At 44.5% G+C, this 12,735-nt stretch overlaps 1 protein-coding gene across 6 annotated transcripts in view; it reads right to left on the reverse strand.

The window, feature by feature from the left end:
* STXBP5 (syntaxin binding protein 5) overlaps nucleotides 1-8,616 on the reverse strand; it is a 106,143-nt gene extending 97,527 nt beyond the window's left edge. For all 6 annotated transcript variants that reach the window (XM_066546829.1, XM_066546827.1, XM_066546825.1 and 3 more), the window contains exons 1-2: nucleotides 8,464-8,616; nucleotides 6,554-6,651 (exon numbers count right to left, since the gene is read on the reverse strand). In XM_066546829.1, the coding sequence (XP_066402926.1) occupies nucleotides 6,554-6,651; nucleotides 8,464-8,616 (251 nt within the window). The remainder of the gene's footprint in view (nucleotides 1-6,553; nucleotides 6,652-8,463) is intronic.
* Nucleotides 8,617-12,735: the final 4,119 nt, after the last annotated feature.

The following is a 12,735-nucleotide window of genomic DNA, read 5'->3' on the forward strand; positions in this document are numbered from 1 at the left end:
CACTGCCTCTGGTGAGATGGGGAAGAAAAATTGAAAAAGAGAGAAAATTCACAGTTTGAGATGAAGAATGTTTAATGGACAAAGCAAAACCCACCCTGCATGCAAGCAAGGCAAAACAAGGAATTCATTCACTGTTTCTTGTGGGTGGGCTGGAGCCGCCTTCAGGAAAGCAGGGCTCCCTCATGTGTAACACTGACTTGGGAAGACTAATGCCACCACTTCTAACACCCTTTCCCCCTTTTTCTTCCAGCTTTATATCCTGAGATTGACACCATATGGCATAGAATATCCTTGGGTCAGCTGTCCTGGGCTGTGTCCCCTCCCAGCTACTTGTGCACACCCAGGCTGCTCATTGGTAGGGTGGGGTGAGAGGCAGAAAAGGCCTTGGCTCTGTAAAAACCCTGCTCAGCAATAAGGAAAACATCCCCACATTATCACAAGTGTTTACAGCAGAAATCCAAAACACAGCCTCATACCAGCTACTGTGAAGAAAACTAACTTTACTCCAGCCAAAACCAGCACACTAAGTTTCCCAACAAGTAAAACCACAGATTTAAAAACAACACCATCCTGTTTATTATAAAGAATTCAGGCAAAGCTTTCTCTGTGTAGGACCCAGTTGTTTTAATTCCATGCACTTTCAGGTGATACATGCCTCACCATGCCATTTTGGCCCTATTTCATTTCAGAATACCCAAGAGTAGCTGTTTTTCTTCATTAAGAGGATGGGAATTTTTCACTAAGATAACAATAGCCATTTGAACAAAGTGCTGGATGATATGACAAGAAATGCAGTAGTGTTAAAAGAAACAGAAATGTGACAAGATTAACATATGGTTTGAGCAAAGTAGTTTTCTTGTTTGAACTACTCTGTGTGAACTGAGTGGCAAGGTAGACAATAAACATATTTGTAATAATAAATAATCAGTGTGTCTCTGACATGACACTAGTGCAATATTTTTAATAGCTTTACAAAGTACTCTTCCCAAAACAGGCATATTTATTCAAAGTCCAGAACACCAGTGACAAGGGCTGAGACCATTTTCTTCAGTGTACAAATGCCAAAAGACCCTGACCATCCACAAAAGAGTCGTTCAGTTCAAATTTGGTGTGTTCACAGAATCAAGAGAATTACAGAGTAATTTAGGTCAGAAAGGATCACCCAGCTTCATCTGGTTCACTTGAAGATGTGCCAACATCAGTTGGATGCTCTGTTTCAAAAACTGAAATCTTTGCATACTCTAAACAACTCCAGCCACTGTCCCACTGCCAGTGTAGAGCTACTACAGAGAAGAGCAAGTACAGAACTATTTCAGTAAAAAAATACCCAAAAACAAAAACCCCAACATACAAATATCTCACACTGATATTTCCATAAGGAACATAATCAGCCAGACTGCCTTGCAAAGTCTGAATGATCCAAAGGAGAAATAATTTTAATGGCTATAATCACATCACAACTTGGAAATGCTATTTTGTTAGAGCTTCAGAGAATTTACCAAATTGCTTGAATTTAGTAGTATATATCTACAGCAAAGCTATCCAGATGCTGCAACAAGCACTTAATCAGAAACTGACTGCATAGAACCACATACCCAGGGTTTTGAGCCATTTTGATTAAAAAAAAAAAAGTGAGTTCTCAAAAGGGCTGGAGAATGGAAATCACAGAAAACAAGTTTTATACACCCCAAACACATAAAAACTTCAGCCATTTGCTTGCATAAGTCATCTTTTAGTGCTGAAAAGACTGTGGGGAAATTAACAGATACTGACATTCAGGACAATTGGAATCTTCAGGTTTTTAATGATGGAATGATGAACAATCTAATTTTTCTCCTTCCTGTGAACTTGGTTTGCAAAAGGGAAAGAGAAAAAAAGCAAAATTTTAATTAAATAACCTATTCTGCTTGGGCATAAAGAGTCAGAAGCACAATTTGGTCTGTGTGGAAGGTACAACACTTACTCTTACAGGTATTCCCTACATTTTCAATTATTTCTAATGAAAATCATCTTCCTTTCTAGAACTCTCTCTATCAAGAGAGGCTGAACTTCATGCTACAAATGCATGTTTTTAAGGCACAAAACACCAGCAGATATTGTATTTATGTTGGGAGATTATCACAAAACATCTAATTTGATATACTGTCCTAGTTTTGCTATAGAAAAATTAATGTGCAGAAAAATGAAGAAACTTGTTTAAGATGGAGCAGTTTAACAGCAGGGACCAGGAGAATTCCTTCAATATTTCTGCTTTAGCTTTGAAGATTACTCTACCTTATAAAAGCAAATAAAAAAGCTCAGCTGACTATTATTATTAATTGTACAGGGCCCTGGACTTAAAACTTCTGAGGAAGCACCATCTTCAAGGCAAAAAAAAATCCTGAAAAAGCTCATTATATCTTTCTCTAGCCTCTTCAGAGTTTACACACCCCCCTGTTCAGATCACATTAGGCTTCCAGAGGGCCCTCTAAATAGAAGAGCAAAAGCAATGAAGAGCACAGGAGCAGGGCTGTGTGCTCCTGTGGTGCTGAGCACTGTCAGGACGTCATAGGGTAAAGTCTAACTGATTATGCCAAGTTAAACCTTGAGTAGATAAACTGAACTCTAGCTCATTAGAAGGTTTTGATACCTGCTGGGAAAACAAAGCACAGCCAATTATGCACAAAACTTTCTTAAGACCAAGGACTGCATGTCCTACTGTAATGGTTCAGATGTACACAGAAAAGAAGCAAAGCACAGATGAATTTTTAACTACTTGATATCTCACATGTTGTGACAGTGGATCAAGAGGTGAAAGCCACCCTGGTAATAGCAGCTAAACCCCTCCAAGTATGGAGAAAACCAAAGATGCTGACCTGCAGTGACAAAAGAGGCCACCAGCAGCTTACACTGACCAGTTGAAATCAATAGTGAGCACAAGTGCTCCCTGTGGGGATCACATCCACAAAAATCCAGCACACAGGAGAGGGAGCCTCAGGCAGAATTGCCACACAGGAAGCAGGCCACTAGCCAAGACTCACACATCTCAAACAGCTGGAACAAGTATCTCCAGCCACAGCACTAACTCAGAGGAACGACTGGACCAGCATGTCCAGGTGAGTGCCACTACTTGTGAGGAATCATTCGTCACTCAGCACAGTGCTTCTGCCCATGTGTCTACCTCATCCCTCAATTTCCCTTGCAACAGAGAAAACAGAATCCAACAGCATAACTGTTTTTACAGATCCTAGTGTCAGGAAGAGGGTCACATCAGGCTGCTCAAGGTTTCTGCTCTACTAAGCTCTCACTTTGTAACTTTTCCTTATACACAGTAAACCAAGCTGCTGTTCATAGGTGAGAACAGAACTGAACTTTTGTTATTAATAGCTAAAACTGTTCTTTTTGGGGTGGGGAAATACTTCTTTAATTAAGGATCTGTCTGCCTCCAAACATCTTTGTTTTAAATCTCCTAGCTAAATAAGAGTTAGAAATGTTTCTTAGTAACTAATCAAGTTTTTTTAAATGAATGCAAGGGATATACTGCTCAAGTTAAACCAGTGAATAATCCCAAACTAACTTTCATGACTCATAAGGTTAAAGTTTTACACTAAAAGCATCTCTTCCTAGTATTTTTATGGACTTAAAACTGCAGGATCTACAACCAACTGCCGCTTATGGGCATAGAATGGCAAAGTTGCCCCTCTGGCATACTATGTTACCAACTACACTCATCCAGCCTAGTGGCAAAAAATATTAACAGAGTAGCAACTCTACTTCTAACCCATTAGTGCAACATGACACTCAAAATTTAGGCACTTTCATTTTTACAATTTGTGGATTTATAGAATTCAATACAGTGTTGATGTTCAGTATATTTATCCATTAAGATAAAGAAAGACAACGTCATTTAACTGGCAATATACTTGTAACCACAGATTTTGGTTTTTCAGAAAAAGCTTCAGTTCTATTTTTACAAATAATTTTAACAGTACTGCAAACATTTAGTACTTGTGTATAAGAAGTCACTCTGTTCTTCCAGTAGTGGTTACAGAGGCCTCATAAAGAAGAATAAGATAAGAGTGTGATTTAGAAAACTCCTCTCACATTAACCTGTTCTGAACAATACTGGTTCAGAATTTAATATACCAAATTTGAAGACTGATAAAATACAGAGAACCTCTGTAAAGAGTCTGATAAATAGTCCAAAGACAAATCAGGACTGTGACATTATTTTCCTCACATATTAATGAAATCTCAAACAGGTTCTTGCTCCTTGATTTAAGAATATTTTGCTTTTAATACCCTTTCCCAAAAAAACCCTAAACTTGTTTCCCCATTCCTCAGATTACTTGTAAAGAAAAGCGTAAAAAGATGTACCTGTACTTGAAGACACAAGGAAAACACTAATACCCACCTCCCATTTGCTAGTAGGCAATGAAAGAAACATTATCATTCCTTTACTTCTATTCTCTCACAATATGAACACAGAAGAAAATTAGGACTGACTTCCATTGCACTTTTATGATTTTTCAATGAATAATACTTTATTGACACTCAGTCTTTCTAGTCCACACCTCATTTCAATTAAAAACACTTTTGCAGTAATCCAATACAACACACTTTTGCAGTTTAAAGAGTAAGTGGATCCCACTTTAATGAACCCTTGCACATAATTTATTATTCATAAAAACCTTAGCGGCAAAGCATCCTGAGGGTTGGCTCTTATCTTTGAGCAATAGAATGAAATAAGCACTTCTTGCAAGCATCACTCTGACCCATTCTTCTCAAACCAGCAGAAAGCAAGAGGTTGTTTTTACATTGGGAATATGTCTGAGTCTATTCCTTCTGCCTGCATTCCTCCATCACAATGAGGAGGTAATCACAGGAGATGCAAATCCTGCAGTGCTGTCTGGTTACAGGGCTACTCTGTCAGCTGAGGGCTTTTAACCAGCTCTTCCAAGAATCAAGGGCTGTATCAAAGTACTAAGAATCTTATTCATCTTCATCAAGTTAGAGGAGCACTAACATTTCAGCATCTGCATGAAACTTCTTCCCTTCCTTTAGAAAACACATTTTCTGTTATTTTCTCACAGTAGTGCTTTCTTCCCAAACAGTCTTGCAATACCTCTCTCAATTATTAGAAAGAAATTCCTACTCCAAGAATCCATTGGTGTGTGTAGCCATGGATGAGTGCCCAGAAACAGGTTTTGTTGAGTCATCATTACCCAAACTGCAACATCATGTTGCCCAAAATTACAGGTGAGGAAGCTCTAAACAGGTACATTTTGATATCTTCTTTGCCTCCAAACCAAGTTCTAACTTCAATGTCTCTTTTTGCTTTCTCATCTCTTCTACCAATGAGAGTAATTAACACCACCCACACAGAGTTCACTCTTCATTTAAGTCAACTTTATAACCTCTTAAAAAGAAAATTTATCAAATTAAGTGTTGTTTCAAATATGGCATTGAAAACATTGAATTATTACCCCTATTCCTCATGCTCTTGAGTTAAGAAATCTATAGAGTTCATAATAGAAATGTGGTTTTCCAACTTTTAAAAGTCAACCCTCTTATGGCAATTAACCTTATAGACAGGGTAGTGATATACCAGAGAGAAACAAAAAGGTCTACTTGGAGACTAATATAAACACCAAAGGAAATTATTAGATTTACCTACAATTTAAAGAGGATTAAGTCAATTTCTCTAGCAAGATGGCCTAAGCCTTCCCCATAATGTTTACAAATCAGTCAATTTCAGGAACAAAGAATTCAATTCATTCTCTTATGCTAGCAAGTAAAGGTTCTGACAACAGCAGCATGGATTAAAGACTCTACAGGACACCTTCTTTTAAAAATAAAAGTTTAAACACATATGTTGTTACACGGCTTGGATAGTAGCATATGGCTGTGGTACCATATGGCTATAAACATATGGGTAGTTCACTTTTTAGTGAACAAAAAGAAGCAGGGTTACTAGTGCTTTACTTCACAAATTCATTCCACTTCTCCCTGTCACTTGGAAGCTTTTAGCAAGATACAATCCCTGTACCTTTTACTGCCCCCACTTGAATCCCTCATTTGGCAACACAGAAGTAGTAGCAGGTCACTAGATTATTAAAAAGTTTATCTTAAGCCCACCACCCCAAAAAAGCCCAACCAAAAACCCTACAAAAAAACCCCAACCAAACAAACACCACCTCACCAAGCAGCACAGAAGGTTTCAATCCCAGAGGATAGAGCAGAACAACAAAACAGAGCTCAGCCCACGTCTCTCTTTAGATTTGCAGTCAGCTGCTGTAAATTGTCAGCACACTAGTAACCCTCTACAAGATTTATCTATTACCTTGAGATAATGGCAACTGAGCGGCCGTACCTCACATGATTTACACAACTTAAACTGACACAAAGAACAACCAGAACAACCAAGCCACCCACCAACAGCAAAGAGAGTTTGCTGTTTTACTCCCCTCCTGCATACCTGGTTCCCACCAGACTTCTGAATGGCTCCAGCAGCTGAATCAAGACATCACCTGTGTGAGGTGCATTAAATCCACTTCAGAACACAAAAGGATACAGCCTTAGTGCTCCAGTCTGAGTCCCAATGGCCAGTATTTTCTGAACCGGATCAAATGCCAAGGCTGAAGGTTGGTAGGGGAAACCGTGGCGTACAGTCTAACAAGTCAGAGCAGTGCAGTAACAATGGGCCAAGCAGGATACCAAAAACAAACAGAATCAAGACTATATGTTAGAGAAGAGGATTCAATGTTAATCACAATTCAAAAAGGAACTACAAAGCAATTTAATCACAGACTGAGAAAATCACCTGCCTTACATGAACCAGCCAGAAAAGATTTTATAGTCATAATTACTCATTCATCTTTGAGCATCAAGAGACAGTCAGACTTTCTGAAACTTAATTTGAATCTTACATTTCTTCTGTATAAAGACTGTATCAACTCAGCATTTCATTTTCTCATCGACCTCATTCCCTGAGTAATCTTATTTTCAGCTCTAACAAAGACATTAAACTATTAAAATCTGAGATGTTCCTAGCAAGTTTGGCAACAAAGCCAGACTTTTCCTCAGAACTATTATAAACTACTAGACTTGCTTTTCTGAGAATCACTTCAATTTCAATCCAACAGACCCAACATGACAGTGCAACCTCTCTCAGCTCAGTAAAGAAAAAAAAATAGCAACTTGAGCTTGACAGAATCAATCTCTCATCTTCTACTTCCCTCAAATAGAGGAAGCAGCCCCAGAATTGACCAAACAAAAAAATACTTCATTGAACAAAGTCAAACCCCCTCAACCATGGGATTCTTTATTAATATGGAGCTATTGGCACATTTAGTTTTTTTGGTTAGCCGAGACTAAGTTGGTAATTGACCAAGCAATAACTCCATTAAAACTTCTCAGGCTGCAATTAATCAGAACTGAAAACATAATGCAAGTGTCACCTACTCTTACTTCCACTCTAAACGTACACATCCTAAGCCATACAAATGCCAGCTTTTCTATTTCTAAGGTTTTAGTTTAAAGCAGAGGTGTTTCATGACCTCATAAATGCACAGCAAGCTTCTGATGTACTCCTTGTACTTCACTGAAGTTGCAGGCATATCCCACAACTTTCTGTATTTCACAACTGAATAAAGTCTAACTGGCAACAGTTCTGCTCTTCTCCACATTCTTCATGACCAACTCCTGAAAGCAGCAAAAATGCCTGCAATACACAAAAAACCGAGGAGAGTCCACAAGCTCATCCATGTCAAGTTAGGCCATGAGTGCACTGCAAAGATAAAAATGACTATTGATATTCCAATCAGCTTTTATTCCTCTTGATACAGCTGGTGGTTAATTCGCTGCATCATTTTCTGAACCGTGCAGACACAAACTGCAGTTATCCTATCACACACAAGCAAATAAATAAACGGGAACTTCGTTTCTAGATAGGATTTGCAATAGCAGCATCACCAACTTGGCAACACACTGCAGTGAAACCACCACGACCACAAACATCGAAAGCCTTTTTCAAGCAAAAAGGAACAGGATAAATGATTTCCAAATAATGCAGAGGGACAGATACCCTGTCCTTCGGGCCCATTAGCAGAGGCTTCCACTCAAACGCCGCGATAATCAGATCTGCACCACAGCTAAGTATCAATCCTTCCCCCATCCATCCAACTCTTTCTACGAAGCCCTAGTGAACACTGTCAGGATTACTCGCATGAAAGAGCCTAGACGACGACAAACCCCGAAACTCTCCAAGAAAGATGACTAAAGAAATCCAGCAAGACCTGTTCAGCTACACCCACCGCTTTCTTCCCGTCTTCGCCCCCGAAATAATCAATCCAAACAAGTAAACAGGAGCGGCGGGCAGGCTCGGCGAGGTCGGTACGGAGGAGCAAAGCCCGCAGCGCCCATCGCGGCGGCGCGCCCCCTTCCCCGGCCGCCCGCCGGCTCGGGGCTGCAGCATTCATTCACCTTGCAGAGCTGGAAGTGCTCGGACTGGAGCGTCTCCTGGATTTCGGTCTCTCGGTTCCCCGCCTGCTGCTGCTGCGCGGCGGACGACGCCGAGGCGACGGCAGAGACCGCCGTCAGGCCGTCCAGCACCTTCCTGATGTTAAATTTCCTCATGGTCCTCGGCGGCGGCGCTCCCGCTGCCCCGGCCTCGCCGCCGCCGCGCTGTCACGGCCGCGCCGCCCGCCCCGCAGGCGGCAGACGAGCCCCCGCCGTGGAGGGCGGTGCAGGGGCGGCCCGCGGCCGGGGGCGCCGCGCTCCTCCTCGTCCGCGGCGAGGGCGGCGAGGCGTCAGTCCGGCAGCGCAGGGGCGCTTCTCATCGGGGCCCGCGGGCTCGGAGACGGAGACTGGAGCCAAGCAAACAGGAGTCGGTCAGCCCACCGAGCGCCGCCACCGCCGGTCCCACGCTCGCCGCCCGCGGCCGCCCCGCGCCCTGCCCGCCGGGGAACGCGGCTCGCCCCGGGCCCGGCCGGCCCCGCCCCGGCCGCCCCTCCCGCCGCCGGTGCTGTGCGGGCTGCCTCGCCTCGCCCCTCCGCCCCGCGGAGCCTCCGCGCCCCCTGCACGGCCCCCTCACATCGCGGCGGCCGCCGCTGTCACCCGTCCGCGTGCGTGCGCGCGTGTGCGCGCGTGTGCCGGTGCCCTCCCGCCGCCGCAGCCTCTCCCCCCGCGGCTCGGCTCGGCTCAGCACCCTCCGCCTCCTCCTCCTCCTCCTCCTCAGAGCTGCGTGTGCCGCCAGCCAGTCACCAGCGGGGCTTCTCCCGGCTGCTGCCAGCGCCTGCCGCCGCCCGCCCCCACAACCATCCTCCTCCTCCTCCTCCTCCTCCTCCTCCTCCTCCTCCTCCTCCTCCTCCTCCTCCTCCTCCTGCCGCGGAAGGAGCCTCGCCCGCCTCTCGGTCGCTCCCCCTTGCCTGACAACGCGGAGCGCAGCGCCCCGGGGAGGAGGAGCAGCGGCGGCGGTACCGCGGCGCCCGGCCCGGTAGCGGCGGGGCGGCCGCTCATGCGCGCTGCGAGCGGCGGCGCCCGGATGTGGCGGAGCCGCTCCCCCCGCGCCGTGCGGGGGCCGGGGCGGCGTGCGGAGCGCGGTGGGGCGGCCGGGCCGAGCGCTGTGCTCCGGCAGGGCGGAGGCGGCGGCAGGTAACAGGTGGTGGCGGCCAGAGGCTGCCGCGGGCAGCGCCGTCAGCGCCGTCCCTGCCGCCGGCGCGGCGCTGGAGGCGCTCGACGGCTGCGGCGGAGCCGGGCCCCGCGCGTGGCTTCCCGCGGGAGATCCCCCGCGGCTGCGCCCCGTCCCGGGCGGCGGGGCTGGTGCGGAGCCGGAGCCGTGCCGGCGGGTCCCGCGGCGGGGCCGTGCTGGGCAGAGGCGGCCGCCGGAGCCGGGACAGCGCGGAGCGGCGGCGGGGCTGCGGGCGAGCCCGGAGGAGGGGCGCGATCCCCCCGTACTGCTCACCCCGAGAGCCCTGCTGGCTCTGCGGGCCCGGCTCGGAGCGCTCGCTGTGCCGCTGGACAAATGCTGCGGCCGAGCCGCCCAACACTGCCCGGCGGAGTCACGACCAGCTCTGCCATCGCAAGGCGGGCGCCGGGGTTACGAAGGTGCTTCCATTCATTTTTACGGCTGCAAAACCAATTTAAACAGGTGGTACAGAGCCAAACGTTTCGTTCTGATAGCCCCTGTTGTAGAGTATTCTGTATTTGCTTTTATTTTTCTTTTACTGCGAGCTTGCAGTTTGGGATAGTCAGTGGTCAGGCGGTAGATATTATTCCGTCTTAGTTATGTTTCTTTATTCATGAAAGTCATAATTATTTGTGACTCGTTATTGAACTTCTTTTCAGCTAAAATTAACTGATCAATCCCTTTTGGAGGGAAAACTTGTAGAGATGTGAATCAGGACGCTGGCTCACATTTCCTAGCCTCAGCACGAATGCCTTAGCAGTAGAAGGCTCTGCAGGCTGGAAAATGGTCCTTTCAGGTGGTATTTCCAGCCTGATGGCCAGGCACTCTGTGTTAGCCCAGTGTCCAGTGCCGTAGTGCACTGAGGGATGAGCATAATCCGAATGCAGTGGAATTGCTACCATGCAGCCATCTTCATAACCTCAGAAGTAAAAAATCCCACAAACTCTTCTTAGACCTGTAAGTTCTTGTTAATTTACAGCTGTATTGCCAGCAGGTATATGATATACAAGCATTTGAAAGAAACCAAGACAGTTCACATATTCTTGCAAAGTGAACTTACAGAGCTGTTCCTTGCATTACTAGGACAGAAATGTTGGACATTTCCTGAAATCATCTTGGTAAAATGTGAAAGAATGCTTCCAAAGATGACAAAAGTCCTAGGAAAAAGAAAGAAGTAAATTTAAATGAGGTTCAGTAAATATCTGATGTAAAAATCAACTTAATTTTAAGAGATGAATATGATAATTATATGATAATTATCTGGAACATATTTTAGCTAACTGTGTATAAGTTACAGAAGTAATGTCTATTTTCCCATCTATTCACATATCCTTATTATAACACACTGAACTGGGAAGGAAACTGGTGGAACTTGGCCATGTTTGAATGGTGAATATAAGCTGTTACAGGTAAAGACAGATACACATATAACTTTAAGAATGTAAGTTATAGTCCCTTTGAGACCTTCTGTTCAGTATGTTCTAGGCCAGGCTCTGCAAACACTCCTAGATACAACTTTGATAGTACAACTAACCTGATTTTTTATAGGAATATAAATCACAGCAACAACCCCCTCAAAACTGGGTGACAAATTAAAGGACATTAAAAGCTCTCTTTCTGCATACTGCAGTCTCTTTTTCTTACTTTCTGTATACTTGGTCTATGAATGCATTCTTTATTTGGACTGTACATTTTTAGAGGAAAGATTAGATTTGATTTTCAGTTTACATTACTGCCTAAGAGGAGCACTTCATTATTGCAACCTTGTATCGATACATGAAAACATTGAGACAAGTGATACAATATACACTTGGCTGGACCAACACTAGTTCCTCTCCCTCATGCTTTCAGGTTAATGCCATTCAAGGAATCCGTGTTCTCTGGGACTTCAGCTCCTCCTGTAAAAATGCTTCCAAAAATTTTCGCCAGCAAATTAGTGAAAAAATTTGTTGTTTTCACTGGGACATCAGTTGGAACAGTAAAAGGCCTTTTAAAATTATAGTTCAGTAAATATCCTCTTTATCTCTCAGAATTTAGCTGCTGTATTTGAGAGCTTCTTTGGGCCCTCCAGCACTTACACAATAACCACATCCTGTTTTACAAACAAGACCATTCTGCTTAACTTCCTTCATGCTGCCCACTCAGACCTTCCAGCCTCCAATGTCAGAAATCACTCGCTGGTTTTATACCCCAGTCCAAAGCCCAGTATCTTGCACAGCTGGACAAGAAGCAGTCAGACCCAACTAGTGTGCAACGTTGCTGCACTCAACTATGACAGAGTCCAGCTGGGACAGAGCCAGTGTTAAATGTTCACAAGTTTCTTAGGCCCCAGCAGTGCTGTGGAAATCCCTGCCATCAAATGAATCCACATGGCTTATGTTTTCTTTGCCTGTCATTTCTTACTGATCTTGTTATCTAAGGCTGCTAGAAAATGAGGGAGGGAGTCACTTGCTCATTTCTTGATTGATATTCTACAGATACCACATAAACAGCCACTGTTCCTAATAGGTATCTGAGACAATGGGGCATGAAGTGTTCTACCTGTCAGTGCCCACAGACCATTAGTTAGTGTAGGTCAGATTTGTTGAGTCTTTTGCCTCAAGGTACTCACAATAACTTCACAGATGACTGTAGGGTCCAGTCATCACTGTGCTTATGAGCCTTCTTGGTTGGTTTTTGAGGGGTTTGGTTGGTGGTTTTTGTGGGGTGATATATCACCAGTGTTACCTTGAAGAAGAAAGGAGTGATTGTAGTCCCACATGAGCCAGAATGAGTAAAAGCCCACCCAATTATAGTGTATTCTAACATTTGTTGGAATAATCAAGAGCAGTGGGTAGGTAATGAAGTGAAAGGTCCATATATGGTGTTTGTCATTAATTTGTACATAAGCCCCAAAAGTGTTACTGGTTTTTGTCCAGAGAAGGCTGCAGGGGATTTGCACACCCTGCAATTTTTTTGGTAATACTCAGCATATATGAGAAATGGATCATCAGAAGTGACCTCAAGATCCCTGCTTGGCCTCTAACAGCACTAAAGCTTTTGAAAGTCAGTCAATCCAGACTTTGAAG

The sequence above is a fragment of the Molothrus aeneus genome, chromosome 3, assembly GCF_037042795.1.
Source record: "Molothrus aeneus isolate 106 chromosome 3, BPBGC_Maene_1.0, whole genome shotgun sequence".
Lineage (NCBI taxonomy): Eukaryota > Metazoa > Chordata > Aves > Passeriformes > Icteridae > Molothrus > Molothrus aeneus.